The sequence below is a fragment of the Apodemus sylvaticus genome, chromosome X (genome assembly GCF_947179515.1).
Source record: "Apodemus sylvaticus chromosome X, mApoSyl1.1, whole genome shotgun sequence".
Lineage (NCBI taxonomy): Eukaryota > Metazoa > Chordata > Mammalia > Rodentia > Muridae > Apodemus > Apodemus sylvaticus.
The window spans coordinates 130,739,609-130,757,266 of record NC_067495.1 but is presented as its reverse complement, the minus strand read 5'-3'; the positions used below and the strand labels follow the sequence as shown (position 1 = coordinate 130,757,266).

The 17,658-nt window shown below is 41.4% G+C and overlaps 1 protein-coding gene across 5 annotated transcripts in view; it reads left to right on the top strand.

The window, feature by feature from the left end:
- The window catches only part of Hs6st2 (heparan sulfate 6-O-sulfotransferase 2), a 279,684-nt gene extending 269,306 nt beyond the window's left edge, over nucleotides 1–10,378 (top strand). For all 5 annotated transcript variants that reach the window (XM_052171409.1, XM_052171408.1, XM_052171410.1 and 2 more), the window contains one exon: nucleotides 7,207–10,378. In XM_052171409.1, coding sequence (XP_052027369.1) covers nucleotides 7,207–8,113 — 907 coding nt within the window. In that variant the 3' untranslated portion in view covers nucleotides 8,114–10,378. The remainder of the gene's footprint in view (nucleotides 1–7,206) is intronic.
- The last annotated feature ends 7,280 nt before the right edge of the window (nucleotides 10,379–17,658 follow it).

The following is a 17,658-nucleotide window of genomic DNA, read 5'->3' as shown; positions in this document are numbered from 1 at the left end:
GTAATGTATTTGGTAGGAATGAGACCTTCAGCCTATTTGAGATTGGTTTTCTGTCCAATAGGTGCTCCCTTAAGTGACCATAGTAAGTTTCAGTCTTCCTATAGCTCTGTGAGTCCCTAAGAATTGGTCCTGCCCCACTTGGATTCCTGGGTGAAGCAAGCCAAATGATGAATCCAGAGTATTAACTTGAAAGGGTAAAGTAGCGGTTCAGCATCCACATCATTTGAGACTCCAGTGCTGGGAAGACAATGAAAGGAAATCATCGGTATCAATGCTCTGTGTAGCTCACTCTCTGCAAATGTGATGGCTCACTCTTTTCACTAGATAAAGCCTGACTACGAAGCCACAAGACTGTTGTGGCAAATGTACCAAAGCCAGAACATCTGAATGAGCATCCACCCGCTTCAAAGTAGTCCCCTCTCGAAGCCCCACTCTTCTTTAATGAGGGCTGCTGCCACTGCTGATCACAGCGCTTATGGAACTCCTCTTTGGGGACTGCCAATATATGAGGCACACAAGAAAATCAATTCAAACAGCAACTGCTAGTCCCATCAGAGGCGTATTTGCTTTTAATTCAATTTGCTGCACTTTTATTTAGCCTAGGCTTACATATTAATGTTGTTTGAACTGAAAGTCCTCCTGCTTGCTTGGACTTTGTTATTTACTTGCACTGAGAGGATCAAAGCACTTACTTTAGACCTTTTTAGCTGAGGATGGACACCAGACTTTCGGCATTAGTGACTCAATCACATGTATACCCCCTATCGTCCATTCAGGTTACTTAGGACCACCAACTACAATTTCTGTTTTTCTATCACCCTTCATTACTCTAAAACCAATGGAAGATGTAGAAAGGATGAACTTTGAGGAAAAATATCAGAAGCAAGCTATAGGTATAATAAAATTTTGCTCCTATTGATTTGGCTTAAGAAACTGTTTCCTTTCTCAAATTAACTTTTTATTGATCATTCCTATGACCTTAACTGCTATGAGTTTGCTGGCCTTCTTCCACTTTAAAAGGAAAAAACAACTGGCTTTGATATTTATTTCCTCAATGGCCTGTGTAGAAAAATCTTATGATGGCCTTTTGTGAAGCAGTGGCCTCAAAGAAATGTTTACACCTTGATACTCAGAACTTTGTTCAGGGAACGGTTCCTGGATGGTTCTTGACAGAAATGAACATCACCAGAGATTCTTCATCCAGAAGCCTGGACTTTCTTTCTGTTTGGGCTTCACTTGGTTGGAAAGACTTTTGATTGATGACACCACACTTAGGCCAGACATTCCTAGCTCCACTCTATCAGCTCCAAGAGAGCTCGCTAACACATAGACTCCAGATCCAAGTTTTGAAATAGTGCTTAGAGCAGTGGTTCTCAACTTGTGGATCCTGACTCCTTTGGGGGCAGAATAACCCTTTCACTGGGGTCATATTTCATATATCCTGCATATCAGATATTTACATTATGATTTGAAACAGTAGCAAAATTGCAGTTATGAAGTAGTAAAAAAAAAATTAATAATGTAGTTGGGGCTCAGCACAACCTGAGGAACTGTAGTAAAGGCTTGCAGCATTAGGAAGGTGGAGAAGCACTGCCCTAGAGCATGGTGATGGGGGTGCTATGTCCTCACATTTGAAACCACTCCTTTCAGATCTTCTCAAAGCTGGAAGTCCTAAGGTTTTGTCCCAGAACTGGAATGGGAAAAAAATAGCTTGAGAAATGACCTTGGATTATGTTGTTCCTCTCAATCTCCATTTCTTAATGCATAGGTGATAGGCACAAAGCACTCCTAGCTATGAGCCTCTGGTGAAGAAGTGCCCATTCTCAACAGCCAGACCTTTCTCCTTATTTGGGCTTAGTGAGTTCTTTAAAGGTCAGTTGAATGTCCTCTCCATTCCCAGGGGCTCTCAGCAGTTTGTGGCTTCTGGGTTTACATCCAGGGCTTTATATCTCTCAGGGCCGCAGCTTCCCCTGCTTCTAAAGGGCTTGGATCAGATGATTGACTGTCGTAGTGGTTTCTTCTTGCTATGACAATTCAGTAACTGACAACTTAGGTTCTTATTGCAGAATAAGTAAATGGTGAAACAAGGAGGAAACTGTGATTGTTGCTTTTTACTGCCTTACGTTTTAATATCCGTGATCTTCCCAACTTCTTTTTAAAGTGGCCTACTGCATGAGAAGTCAGGCATAGCAGCTGAATTTAACCAGATCTTAAATGCTCCATCCCCAGTACAAAATGGTATATCTGCTACTAAATAGTGACATCTAGTGGCTTTTCAATATCAAGGGCTACAATACACATTTTCTTGTTAACTCCCTACCCCACAAGCTTTGTTGTTTTGGCTGCTTTCATTCAATACTCTTTCATTAATCACTTACTTTATGTCAGACATTATGCTAGGCCCAGAGGAGCTCATATTGATAAACAATACATATCCTGTACTCTGCAAACGGGAAGACAGCAAAATCACTAGACAATCATAGCACATTGTAGTGAATGTTCCAATAGGAGCTTCCCAGGATAACCAGGGCAGAGGCAGGGAGCTTATTTTGTTGTGAAAGGTTTCATAGAGGGAAAAATCTTTGAGTAAGTTTTGAAGCAGTTGTTGTTGTTGGGTTTTTAAAAGGTGTTTTATGAAGGACAAATCCATGCCATGTGAGTGAGTGGGTATATACAAAGGCAGGGGCCTGGTGCAGTCGTTGACTATGATAAACTTGAACAATGAAAAGTATTATTATATCCTTGAAGCATAAAATACAGAACAGAATTTCTCGACTGTTGCCATTTGGAGGATAATTTTTTTTAGAAAGCTTAGTGACATTCTAGATTTGACCCAATGAACCCAATCCTAACTGCTTTTTACAGTTGTACCTGTCAAAACATCAATTTTTTCAACTGTCAATACCCCTGAGTTACCACAGTGAAGGGTATGCTCGTTGGAGATTAGACTGGGCAAAGAAAGTTGGGCTTCTCGTGGCTGTGTGTAATGCAGAAGACCTGGGCTTTTATACCTTTTCGAGTGCGTTACCAAAAGGACTTACGACAGAAAGATCAGATGTATTTCTTGTGAGGTCAGGGAAGTAACATGGGACTGGATGCATAAAAGCACCCTGATATGCTGCTGTAGCAGTGACCCAATAGAGAAGTGATAAGGGCCTGCCACCTGGGTAGTAGCACAAAAATTGGATTTGAAAGACTTTCTAAGATTCAAGATCATCAGGATTTAGGGAATTGTTTAGATATAAATAATTCCTGAGGCAAAGGAATCATAGATTACCCCTGAGTTTCCCACTTACACAGAATTTTTCAGTGGATTCTCTTGTCTCCATGATATCTTAACAATGACAAGACATTATAGGTTCAAGGTGCAGTGAGCCCAACAAGACAGAACATACTCATACACAAATTATGGGAAGTAAGTTTGTTATCATAGACTGGCAGCAAACATCAAAAGCAGCCAGGATCTATTGTGAGCTAGTCTTCCAAGGACAGAAAAATCTACCTGGGGTGCACAGGGTTTCAAATGTGCCTGCTGGAGGCAGATGTGGTGGTGGTAAGTGCTTGTAATCTGACTGTCAATGAGGCTGAGGCAGGAGGATTGTGAGTTCCTGGTCAGCCTGGACTATATAGTGAGTTCCAGACTAGCTTGAGCATCTTAGTAAAACCTTGCCTCAAAAAAAATATTAAGTATGTATATGTCCACTTAGACCACAGAAAAAGACCCTGAATTCAGCCCTGGGTTTTATATCTGGAAGAGAATAGGTGTCATGTACAAATGGTTGAAGTACATTGAACTTCTAGGGTAAAGGAAGAAAGTCTGGGCAGTTCCTCCCTAACTCCAGATGTTGTGTTCCTTAGGTAGGACAGGAGCAAGGCTGGGGCTAAGGACAAGAGCAAGGCTGGGGCTATTTCAGGCAGATCTTGCTTCTCTCAAGATATTGCATTCCAAGCACATTCTGCAGTTATCTCAAAAGCTACAAGCAAGAAACAAGGGGATATTGGGTTAATCCAAAGCCACCTGGAGGGCAGCTGTCTTGAAATAGGAGGTGTCCAGCTGTGGGCTGCCTGCCTGGTGCCACTAGAAGTAGCATGGGCATACACGTGCACTGAATGACAAACAGGCATTCCATTAACCCAGGAAGCTGATGGAGAGTCATAACTCCAATTTCACAATGTGAAACCTGTTCATTTTAATTAAGTGACCTGTTTGGTGGCAAGACAATGCTGTCCAATTATTACTGAGTGAAACCAACTGTGTATTATTTTCCTGGGGATGAGCTTGCCTTGCTCTTTGAAAATTAAACCAGTCTGTTTCACAGTACCAGTTGGGTTCATATCAATCTAAAGGGAGATTTCTAGCAAATACCACAGACCTGCAACATCTTGTTCTATTTTAATCAGTGCCTGGATGCAAACGTTGCCAACAAGAAGAAAGTATGCTGGCAATACTGGGGGATATAATCAGAATCCAGATTAATTTTTGAGAGGATTGGGTTTCCTTTAAAAGGAAGAAATTAAGCAAGGTCACCAGCAACCTACATCCACCCAGGACGACTGGATTTCAGAATTCCTCATCAGTTTCCTGGGTTAATGCATGTCTGATCATTCAATGCACCTATAGGCCCATGATGCCTCTGGTGGCATAAGGCAGTTCAAGGCTGACCACCTTCTATTGTGGAGCCAGAAAGATATCCCAGTGGGTAAAGGCACTTACTGCTAAGTCCAATGACATGAATCTGATCCCTGGGGCCCACATGGTACAAGTATCCTTCAACTTCCTCTTCCTGAAAATTGTCCTCTGACTTCCACACAGGTGCCGTGATACAGATACACAGAGATAAACAAACAAATAAAAATACATACATAATACATACATACTTACATACATAAATGGTGTGTATGTGAAAAATAGAAAAATTATGTTTGCTATATCAGTGGTTTGCTATGGCCTCCAATTTGATCTGAGGGCACAGGAACAGAAATGCTGTCAGGGTGAGAGAAGCTGCTCCTTGACATTTACTAGATCATGCCCAGAGACCATGCTCAAAACAATTGGTATATATTCAGATCTAAACAACAGGGTGGTGAGGACCTTAAAGTAATATAAAGAATAGAGAACAACCACAGAGCATAAAGAGAAGCTCTGTACCATAAATGTTGCTGCCAGAAGCCTAACTCAAGATTGCTTGTCTGAATGGGTCATCAAGTCTACTCCACGTCCCCAAAGTTACCCTCCAGAAACCTAAGAAGCACTTTTGGCGTAAACTCCCTCTCCCTCTCCATTGATTTTTGTCTCTAGCTCTGTAATAGATGCATGTGAATCCCACACTATGGCACCTAAGTCCTGTCTCAATCTGACCACCGATCCCTCTCCAGTTCCTGCCAGTTTCCTCTGCTGCTTTACACCTCTGTGCCATTCGTTGTTCTTGCCCTTCTGTCTTTTCTTCTTCCTTTGTCTCATTCTTCCTTCAGGAGAGCCTAAGGTGTCATCAGGGTGCTCTCCTCACATTCTGGTCTTGCTTCCATTTGCTAGCATGTATGCTGTCCTGGGTTCCCCAGATTCTTCTACCATGGCTCTATCTGCTTCCCTGATGTCTTTCTCCACAGAGCATAGTAGGTACCAAGAGGAAGCAGGTACACACTCCAGGAATATCTATCCATGCTTCTAGATTTATTGGCTTCCTCCAAGTCACTTATTGGCTATTTCCTTCCAAGTTCTTCTGTCAGAATGCTAACATCCTTAGTCTGGCAAAACTTCCAAGGTGTTATTTTATTTATGTTCATGTGGATATTCATGCACATGTGTATATGAGTGACAAGTCAATGTCTATGACTTTTGAGACAGGGTCTCTCACTAAATCTGGACCTCATTGATTGGTCTCATCTGGTGTCCAGTGGATTCCATAGTCCGGCCTGTTTCTGCCTCTATGGTTGTGGGATTACAGAAACAGACTGGCACACCTGACTTTTTATGTGGATTCCAGGGATCTGAACTCAGGTCCTCATGTTTGCAAGGCAAGCACTCTACCAGCTGAGCCCTCATCATGGATACCTGGATATACATAGAGGGGTGTGTGTGTGTGTGTGTGTGTGTGTGTGTAGCAGCAGTAATATTACAGTATGGAAATGAAGGCTGTTCCCTTATACTGGAGACATTTGATGCAGAAGCATATGAGATTCCCACATGTGTTATATGAGGGACTTTTAGAGTACTGTCTCAGTCCTTCTTTGTTGCCTTTCAACTCTTTTCATGTGTGGTTAGTGCTATTAAAAATAATGACCCAGATACTCATCCTTGTGGTTGGCTCCATCGGGTCTGAAAGGATAAACGTGAAGGAGGGAGAGCCACAAACTTGCACTCTGGTACACTCTAAAATTTGCCAAAAGATGTCAATATAGACTTAAATCAGCAGAATGATTAGGGTGGGAGGGCTGTCAGCTAGGCAGGAAGGTGACCTCACCCTGCCCAGGAGCACCCATTACAGTGTATGACTGCCAAAACTGGTTAAAAGGTTAATCCAAATGTGCCACTGGATTAAAGAAATTTCTTTTTCCCCCTAACAATCAGGGTAATTGCCACTAAAATCTTGTCTTGTGGTTTGCATAAAGGCTCCATAAATACCTTCTGAAGGAACCCAGGGATGAATGAAAAGCAAAAGTAAGAGTGGGAGGAGAGATTCCGTGGATACAGTGCTTATCTGAATTCCTATAGGATGCTGAGAGACAGAAACTGCTGCTCTGCAATAATGGGTATTTTCAGAGATACATCTTAGTGGCATCTATGTTATTTCAGTGATAACATCCGTTATGGTCTAGAATAGGTTCAGAGAGATAAATGAAGATACTTTTGGCCCACTCTTCATTCCTACTCCCAGATTCTGTGCCCAATGATTGTTTATTCCATGAAAATGCATAAGGTGGTTTTAAAAAATAAAGAATACTTTCCTGTTACATTCATAAGGCATTTGTGATATGATCAAGAGTTTTTCTGTGATGAGGAATGTCCCCAACCCTGTCTGTCCCTCTTTACATTCACCAAGTCTGGTCAGACCACAACATAATTCATAGGACAGATGCTACCACAAGATCCGTCATTCCTCTGTTGTTTTCCTTAGTGACCATGCACATCACCTATGCCACACATCTTCCTGACTGCACTTATGTCAGGCACACTTCTGACTACTGTCCTTTTTGCTTTATCCGTAGGAACTTCCATTATATCACCATCCTCAGAGACCCAGTGTCTCGGTACTTGAGTGAATGGAGACACGTGCAGAGAGGAGCAACTTGGAAAGCATCCCTGCATGTCTGTGATGGAAGGCCCCCAACCTCGGAAGAACTGCCCAGCTGCTACACCGGTGATGACTGGTCTGGATGCCCTCTCAAAGAGTTCATGGACTGTCCCTATAATCTGGCCAACAATCGCCAAGTTCGTATGCTGTCTGACCTGACTCTAGTGGGCTGCTACAACCTCTCTGTCATGCCTGAAAAGCAAAGAAACAAAGTCCTTCTGGAAAGTGCTAAATCCAACCTGAAGCACATGGCGTTCTTTGGCCTCACTGAGTTTCAGCGCAAGACCCAGTACCTGTTTGAGAAGACCTTCAACATGAACTTTATTTCGCCGTTTACCCAGTATAATACCACTAGGGCCTCTAGTGTTGAGATCAATGAGGAAATCCAAAAGCGTATTGAGGGACTGAATTTTCTGGATATGGAGTTGTACAGCTATGCTAAAGACCTCTTTCTGCAAAGGTATCAGTTCATGAGGCAGAAAGAGCATCAGGATGCCAGGCGGAAGCGTCAGGAGCAACGCAAATTTCTGAAGGGAAGGTTCCTTCAGACCCATTTCCAGAGTCAGAGTCAGGGTCAGGGTCAGGGTCAGGGTCAGGGTCAGAGCCAAAGTCCAGGTCAGAATCTGAGTCAGAATCCAAATCCCAACCCAAATCAGTACCTGACTCAGAATCTGAGTCAGAATCTGACTCAGAGGTCAAATCCCAATTTGACCCAGAGGGAGAACCGGGGAAGTCAGAAGCAGGGCTCAGGCCAGAAGCAGAGTGATAGCAGCAGCAACGGCACCAATGACTACATAGGGAGTGTAGAGACATGGCGCTAACTGGCTCTCAAAGGCTTGTGCACACTGCCTCCCAAAGCATCACCAAAAAGATGGCGTGTATCTTACAAGATGAAAATGTCCAAACACATCCTGCTTCCTTCATTTTTGGAAGTTCAAAAAAAAAAAAAAAAAGTGTAGACGTTGCCTTTACAGTTGCCTTTTGATTCAGTGTTATTCTGTGTGTGGATAAAACAAATCTCAGTGTGTAATTAAATTGTCTTTTCTGGGATGACTACTTCTGAAATCCAAGAGCCAAACCAGACTCACCAGAAATTGCAGTTTAGATATTTTAAGAAGTTCTTAAATTAGGTATGGGAGACACAAAGAAAACATGAAATGTGGCCATTTAAACTTATGGCTAAGAAACAGACTTTAAGTAATTCCGGATACTCTGTTAAAACCCAATCTTGAAAGCACCCCCTTCCCTGCAGGGAAGCGTAAGTAAAAACATGAACAGAACTAAAAGACACTCAACTGTTCATTTCCTTGTTTTAACAAGGAGACTATTTAAACAGAAAAGCAACTGATGATAAATTTTGCCAAATTGTAGAAAATAAACAATTTCTCACTTGAATGTAGGTGGGTTTATGTAAAAATAATGGCTTTTCAAATAGATCGGGATTCATGTCTTGCAATTTAACAGATGTTTAAAACTTAGAATTTTTCTACCTTCTGCTGATTAAAAGGTTTGAAACAGGGTATATCTCATATTAACAAAGCATTTTTCCCAAATGGAATCCCAATGGAAAGATCCAGTTTCCAGATGGTTTCTGGGCACTGTAATTTCAACAATTTTGATCTTTTTGGCGCTGCTTCTCATTCACTTTAAGGCTTCTCCGAGTTCTGCTCATTCCAAATGCATCCATGTATAGAATTTTTCTTCATCATCTAAACAGCGTGTTGCTAAATCTCTTGTGGTATTTAATCCTGGACTAAAGTCAGGACTTTCTATAGAATTGTCTTATCAATGTCTGTGTAGTAAGGTCCTTAAGAAGAACTTTCAAACAGGACAATTTGTCTCTTAATATTGCTGAAGTTATTCTTCATCAGATTGAACTGAACCTGAATGTGAACTGTTAATTATCTTGTTTATTGTAATGTTTCCAGTTGACTGGCTATTCCTAGCCCATGGTTCTTTTCTTGTATTGACAGATTTGTACACAATAATAAGAGCAAAACATTTTCTCAAAGACAACTGCAGACTAATCATTAAGATAGCCAGAGTTACTCAATGACACCGAAAGCTGCCTCTTGATAATTGAGGTTAATACTTCTACCAGGTTTCTGTTTGCCAAAGATCAAAAAATGAAGAATGTTCTGCAGCAAAGCTAAGTGTCAGTAACATACAAGTTGAGGAGAATAGTTTGGCAGTATACATCTATGAATAGTATTTTGATGGTTTTGATTACAAATTGAACAAAGGAAGAATTATATACACACTGTGTTGTTAAATATACTATTTGGCAGTTTACACCTCATGGTTGTTGCTACACTTCTATAAGAACTTACATTAGTTCCTTGGCTTTCCATCAAACAAGGTGACTAGAAGGGTATTCATGTCTTCAAGAGGAACATGCTTAGAAATATGATCATAAAGTCAAATCTGTCAAAGTCTGCCTAAGTGCATGACCTGGTTTCATCTGTAATAATATGGCCACAAAGTTGGACAAGAAGTTGAGTATCTGGCTCTAAAGGGATTTTCTTGACTCTGAGCTCTGTGATAATATTTACAGCTTTTGTTTTGTGATATTGCAGTGTTGAGAATGATGATACCTATAAAAAACAAAAACAAAAAAAAAACAAAAAAACAAGGAAAAAACAAAAACAAAAAAAAAACTGGAAGGAATTTTTAAAAGCACATCTTGAAGTCAAAGTATTTTAGAATGAACTTATTTGGTGTACATTGTGTTCTTGAAATATTCTGTAGATCACTATGGTATTTCAGTAATTTTAGTTTTAATTGAAAATGATTGTTTCTAAAACTGACAGTGTTGGAAAGCAGGATGAAGTCTGAGCCAGTGGAAAAGCTCATTACAGAAAAAAAGTGTTATTGCTGTGGTGTGCATGGTTTGCAGAGATTAAGTGCATTTTCTCTGTCTCTACTGATTACTGTATATAGAGAATGTTATAAATATACATTTTTGTCATCATCATGTAAATCCCACGATTTCAAACTGTAAACATCTGTTCAGTGGTGTAGCTTTACAAACTGTTCACTGATTTTGTGTAATTTAACAATAGATGTGAAATAAAGTTTCAATTGCAGGCTGTGAGTAATTTCATGATTTCAAGGTTTATAGCCAGTAGATATTGTGATAACCATAAACAAACCAGAACAGGAACCATTTCTAAGACAGTGTTTTTCTTTACACTTGACAGCTAAGTATGAAAATGAGATGGCCCATTCTAATCCTCATGTTGAAATGGCCTTAATTTGGGATGCTTCTTCCTTGGAGGCCATGATTTGAATAGAACAAAATTGTTCCTGAAATACCAGGGTTGCCATACAAATGAAGTATACCCATGTTCTAATTTAAAGGTTATCATAGTAGATGCTTTCATATGTCATAAGATGCACAAAGGAAAATGATAGCGCTCTTAATTACCTACCTCCTTTTATCCACAAGAAAAAGGGCAAAGGTAAACATTAATATTTTGGCTTTGACCAAAATTTACTCTAATTATATACAACACACATTTTTCCAAATCCTTGAGGTGAGGATTGTAGGTAATACCAACTCTTGAGCAGTAATCAAGAAACCAAACTTGGAGCTTAGCTCAGTTGTAGAATGTTTAGCATGGTTTCCAATTCTAGCACCACAAAAGGGTGATCACCAAAAGGTCTTCTTTATATGAAGGTCCCATGCTTCCTGGGGATCGAGGTGTGGATGCCTAAAATGACTTTGTCTATCAGTTACTTTTTATTGGGATTATTGTGACTTACAATTGTACAGTGGACATCACTGTGTGGGAGTCATGGCAACACATGACAGGCTTGGCAGCCAGAGCCAGAGCCAGAAGCAGAGAGCCATCTTCACCGACAAGCAGGAAGTGGAGAGAAATGAAGACAGGCTTTTCTTTAATCTCAAAGCTCTCTTCCAGTTGTATACTTCCTCAAGCAAGGCTACACCACCTGTGCCTCCCCTAAATAATGCCACCAACTGTTGATCAAGGGTTTGAATACATGAAATTATGGGGCACATTTGTATTTAAACTACAAAACTTAGTAGGCAAAGGACTTCCTTTGAGAAGTATGGGTATCACTGAAGAGCAGGGCATACTCACTGAAATAGAAAACAGGTAGGTCTCCTGTTCCTACCTGGAAATGCTGTCCTGAGAAAATGGGCTATGTGAGCCTGGAGGAGAAGTGAAATGAAGAAATAATAAACACACTGTGTTGTTAAATATCATACTGCTTGACAGTTTACACCTCATGGTTGTTGCTACACTTCTATAAGAACTTACATTAATCCCTTGGCTCAAAGGGATGCTCAAAGCCCGTGGTGGGAACTAGTTGACCTAGTTCCCAGAGGCTTTACATCATCCTTGTGTATCAGTTACTTTCCCCATCACTGTGGCCTCATAGATACAATTCAAAGGAGGAAGGATATATATTTATGGGTTAAGGCTACAGTCCATCATGATGGCAGAGCTGTAAGGTTACTTGCTTACATCTCCACAACCAGGAAATGAAGATGGGATAAAAAGCAGGGACCAGGCTATAAATCTCAAGGTCCACCCTGACAGGTACTAACTTCCTCCTCTGCTGGGCCTCTCCTGTCACATAGCCCACAGTTTCCAAAAACAACACCAGGAACCAGAGACTAAGCGGCTTAGCCTGGGAGTCTGAGAGACATTTCACATGTAAACCGTTATACACACAAATTTATAACACAGTAGTATTGGGAGTGAGGTTGAAGAAAAGATTTCCTTTCATGGGGGTGAAAGTAAGGCAAAAGCACAGCCCTACAGGTTTGAGACAAGAGAAACGGGGGATACTCCTGGCTACCAATTTGCACATAACCCCACTGCTTTCTGACTTTGTCCTAATGACATGGCTCCCAGACACTAGCATGATGAGAAGGGCGAGTATAATGCATCAGTGAACCAGGACTTTCTGCCCTAAGACTGCTTGTAGAGTATGCTAACAAACAAAACATAAGGATTTGTCAATTCCCAGTGCCACCACCAGGAGCTTGGATTTCTGATTATTTACACAGGGAGGAGAAAATAGACACTTCTCTTAAAGAATTTGAGAAGCAAATATCATGAAGCACTATCGTGGTAGCATGCATCCCTCAGATCTTCACAGATGCTCAAAGCCCCAGGAACTTAAGGAGAAATTATTGTTGGAATGTAGCACAACCATTGCTTTGTTTTTTCTGGCTGCTTCTAATCTACAGCAGCAAGAGTCACTAAAACAGAGCTCGGCAGCCTGAAATATTTATTTGCTTGCCCTTTGGTCAAGAAGTTGATTGACCCTGAAGCTATAGAGCAAGTCCAAATTCCCTATGTATTAAGAACTTAGCAGATTTTCCCAGAGCCTAAGAGAATAGAGTTGTGACTCAGATGGCACACTTCCCAAGTGCATCACATCACAAGCTACAGATATTGAGTAGCTCCTTGGGCACAAGAGTGAGGAGAAGCTGATCTTTACTCTGACAATGAGGACAAAATCAGGTGCTTTGTCAAGGGGTACAAACATACACTTATGTCTTTAGATGTGTCAGATGCTTGCAAGACGTTCACCAGTTCTGGGCTGGGGACAGTTGGATTAATTTGAACATGTGCTGGTAAGAACTAAACTATATGTAAGTATGTGAAGTAAACTTAAACATACAGATTTTGATAGGTAATTTCACTATTTGAAATTACCTGTAAACACTCCACTCAACCAAAGGAACGGCAAGTCTCTTGATACCAGTCACACTGAAATCCATCTACTCTTCTACTCATCCAATCTAAGATTCTAAATCCAATCTCTTCCATTCTTCTTGTCTCCCCATTCCTGTCTTCTCCTATCCTCTTTCTCTTTTTCTCTCTCTTCTTGCACAACCCTAAATAATATTCACTTAAAAAGATGTAGTTTGTTCCACTCTGACTCAATTTTTCTTCTGTGAAGCTCACCCATGCCTCATGATTTTCCTTCCCAACTGGGACTATAGTGAATGTCCCTCCCTCACTGCATACTGACTGCTGCAGATGTTATAGGTTGAGAACCAAGGTTTCAGCCATATACCATCTGGCTTTGGTTCCAAGCTCTCCCCAAATGCTAACTCTAATATTTGAGAAAGTCATTCACCTCCCCAGGATTCCATTTCCTTCTCTACCAATGGAGAAAGCAAGAGCCAACACTTGAGGGATTCCTGTGTACATCGAAATAACTGTCTACAAGACATTTTTGAGAGTGACAGAGGTGAAGGGAGCCCTGCTTATACTTGTCAGCAGGGTTAGTATTACTACTCATAGCATGAAGGCTAAGTAGCTACCAAATGCCTCTGACTTCTGAGATCAAGAAATAATGAGCTGTGGAGTAGCCTGGCAGTATAGCTCTTATCTAGAATGCACATGGGCCTGATTTGGCCTCAGCTCAGGGATGAATGAATAAATGAAATTAGAATAAAAAGTGAAAGTGTTGACAAAAAATAAGCAAAAACACAGACTTTGTCCTATTTTGACTAATCTAAGAACCATTCTCTTGCTAGACATGGTGGTTTCTTGTGTTTTATAATATATAAAACCTCCGATTTTCCTGGTATTGGTATCTCAGCACTTGCGAGGCAGTGGTATGAGGATTGCTGAAAGTTCAAGGCCTACCTGTGTAATATAGTGAGTTACCGGTCATCATAAGCTAGAGAGTGAAGCATGTTCTCATACCCCAAAACCTTTCTGCTCACATTCTGAAGTGGAATTTCTGAAGTTTAAGAGATCTTGTCTTTCCGTGAGAAATCCCAGGGATGTCTACATGCTCTGGTACATATGAGAGCTGCTGTCCTGATAGACCTGATCATAGCTGTGTGTTGTCCCTGAAAGCAAAAACCAGGATGAACGCAGCAGCAGCCTGCTCACAGCATCTCTTTGCAAGAAAGGTGTTGCCAGTTCAGCTGCGGAGTGCTTAGAGAGCTCTGTTCTTGGATGGAAGTTTCTGAATAAGTAGGACTGGAGATGATTGCTGCAACCCCAGTTCTCCGTAATAAAAGTGCAGATGTCACAGGGACCCTATCAGGAGATTAGTTCAGTTTGACTGTTCCTTCTGGCTAGACTGGAAGAGTCTCCTCCTAATGAGCCCAATGAACATAATGAGGATCCAAATACCTACTGCACATCACATGCTCTATTTGTGTTTTCATGGAATGAAAGCAGCTACTTATTGAAATATTATTATAGCTCAGACACTCTACAAAGTATATATATATATACTTACTTAATAACCAGAGCCACTACTTCCCACATCTATACAAGTAGGGAAGTCTTGGGAAAATTTTTTTCATTAAACCCGAACTTCAGGATCGAACCTAATTCTAAATCCAAAGCTCATCTCTTTAGGCCATTTGTTATTTCAAACACATTTTCTTAAGAGACTCTTCAAACTTCCACAGAAGCAGAGAAGGACCATGAATGCCTGTTTCCCCATCACGCAGCTTCTGCCAATATCAGCTTTCGCTCACATTTCATTTCCTTGCCATTGTGTGTTTTATACAAAAGCTTTGTTTCCTTTTGTGAAAAAAAAAAAAACTTAACAAATATGTGTGAATTTTCCATTATAGGAAAGTTAGGTGAAGTTCTAGGGCTTATATTTGGGGGCCAAAGAAGTCAGGTTTTTTTTTCTTCTTTGTTTAAAAAGCCAGCACTGGACTTGTTTAAAAAAATCATTTTACCTTCTGCTCTGTCTCCTCTCCCATCCCCTCCTCCCACAGTCCCTCATCCTTTCCCCCTCCCCTTCTCCTCTGAGAGAGTTCAGCTGCCCCTGGGTATCCACTCCACTCTGGCACAAGAAGTCTCTGTAGGGCTAGGCACTACCTCTCCCACTGAGGCCAAACAAGGTAGCTGAGTTAGGGGAACAAATTCCACAAACAGGCAACAGCTTTAGGGACAGCCCCGGCTTCAGTTGTTTGGGACTCACACGAAGGCCAAGCTGAGCACTTGCTACATATGTGTAGGAGGTCTAGGTCCAGCCCATGTATGCTCTTTGGTTGGTGGTTCAGTCTCTGACAGTCTTCAAGGGTCCAGGTTAGTTGACTCTGTTGGTCTTCTTGTGGAGTTCCTATCCCCATCTGGGCCTTCAATCCTTTTCCCAACTCTTCCATAAGAGTCCAGAGAGCTCCATCCAATGTTTGGCTGTGGGTCTCCACATCTGTCTAAGTCAGATCCTGGGTGGAGCCTCTTAGAGGACAGCCGTGCTAGGCTCCTGGCTACAAGCATAACAGAGTATCATTACAGTGTCAGGATTGGTGCTTGCTCATAGGATGGGTCTCTAGTTGGGTCGGTTATTGCTTGTCAGTCTCTTCTCCATACCTCAGCCCTGCATTTCTTGTCGGCAGGGTAAATTTTGGGTTGAAAGTATTATTGGTGGTTTGGTGTCCCTATTGCTCACCTGGGGTTCCTGCCTGGTTACAGAAGGTGTCCTCTTCTGGTTCCATATCTACAATGCTGTGAGTCTCAGCTAAGGTCACCCCTATTGATTTTTGAGAACCTCCCTTATCCCAGATCTCTGGAATGCCCTCGAGACCCTCCCACCCCTCTACCCCTGCCAGCTGTATATTTCCATTCAATCTCATGGCCATCTAGCTATCTCCCCTGTGTCTCCCCACACCTGATCCTGAAAATTCCCCATTCCCCTCCCCATCCCTTCTCCCACCCAGTTCTCTCCCTCCATCTGCCTCCCATGACTATTTTATTCTCCCTTCTAAATGAGATTCAAGCATCCTTGCTTGTGACTTCCTTCTCATTTAGTTTTTTTGGTTCTGTGGAGTGTAGCATGAGTATCCTTTATTTTACGGCTAATATCCAATTATAAGTAGATGTCCTTTTGGGTCTGGGTTACTTTACTCAGGTTGATATTATCAAGTTCCATCCATTTGCCTACAAAATTCATGATGAATTTGTTTTTAACAGCTGAATAGTATTCCATAGTGTAAATGCACCACATTTTCTCTATCCATTCTTAAGTTGAGGAACATTTAAATTGTTTCCAGTTTCTGGCTACTATGAATAACGCTGCTATAAACATAGTTGAGCAAGTGTCCCTGTGGTATAGTGACACATCTTTTGGGTATACACTCAGGAGTGGTATATATATATAAATCTTAATCTACCTGCCTCTGGCTCCAGAGTGCTGGGTTAAGTATGTACAGGATCATACCTGGCAGCCACATAGAGAGTGAGAAGCCTATCTAGGGTTCTCTTCTGTAACTGAAACTTCTTTAAGCAGAAGAGTTAGCAGTGGCCGGGTAGTGGTGGCACACACCTGTAATCCCAGCACTCTGGGAGGCAGAGGCAGGCAGATTTCTGAGTTCGAGGCCAGCCTGGTCTACAGAGTGAGTTCCGGGACAGCCAGGGATATACAGAGAAACCCTGTCTCAAAAAAAAAAAAAAAACCAAATCCAAAAACAACAACAACAACAACAACAACAACAACAAAAAAGAGTTAGCAGTGGAGGACTATGGAACTCCTAAGACAGTCAGCATGGGAAGCTACTGCACTCTTTTCCAATTAGGTATACTCTAAATGTAACCAGCTTTCCTGAGGTTCTTTCAACTCCACCATGCACATCACTTGTCCTTGGTACTAGACATATTCAGTCCACACTGGTGGAAGGAAACAGCCTGGTGTCTTTACCATGGAAGAAACAAAAGGGGAGTTAGTGTATTAGACTGACACTTTTCAGTTTCCAAATTCTTGGTTCCACTCTGGACCATTAGAAATATTCTTATATGAAACCAGACACACTGAAGCTTATAGAGGAGAAAGTGGGGACAAACCTTGAACACATGGACACAGGGGAAAGTTCCTGAACAGAATACCAATGGCTTATGCTCTAAGAACAAGAATCAACAAATGGGACCTCATAAAACTGCAAAGCTTCTGTAAGGCAAAGGACACAGTCAATAGGACAAAATGGCAACCAACAAATTGGGAAAAGATCTTTACCTCTACATCCGATAAAGGGCTGATATCCAACGTATACAAAGAACTCAAGAACTTAGTCTCCAAAGAATTAAATAACCCTATTAAAAAATGGGGTACAGAGCGAAACAGGGAATTCTCAGCTGAGGAAACTCGAATGGCTCTCTAAAGCACCTAAAGAAATGTTCAGCATCCTTAGTTATCAGGGAAATGCAAATCAAAACAACACTGAGATTCAACCTCACTCCTGTAAGAATGGCTAGGATGAAAAACTCAGGGGACAGCAGATTCTGGAGAAGATGTGGGGAAAAAAGAAACACTTCTCCATTGTTGGTGGGATTGCAAGCTGGTAAAACCACTCTGGAAATCAGTTTGGCAATTCCTCAGAAAATTAGACATAGTATTACCTGAGGACCCA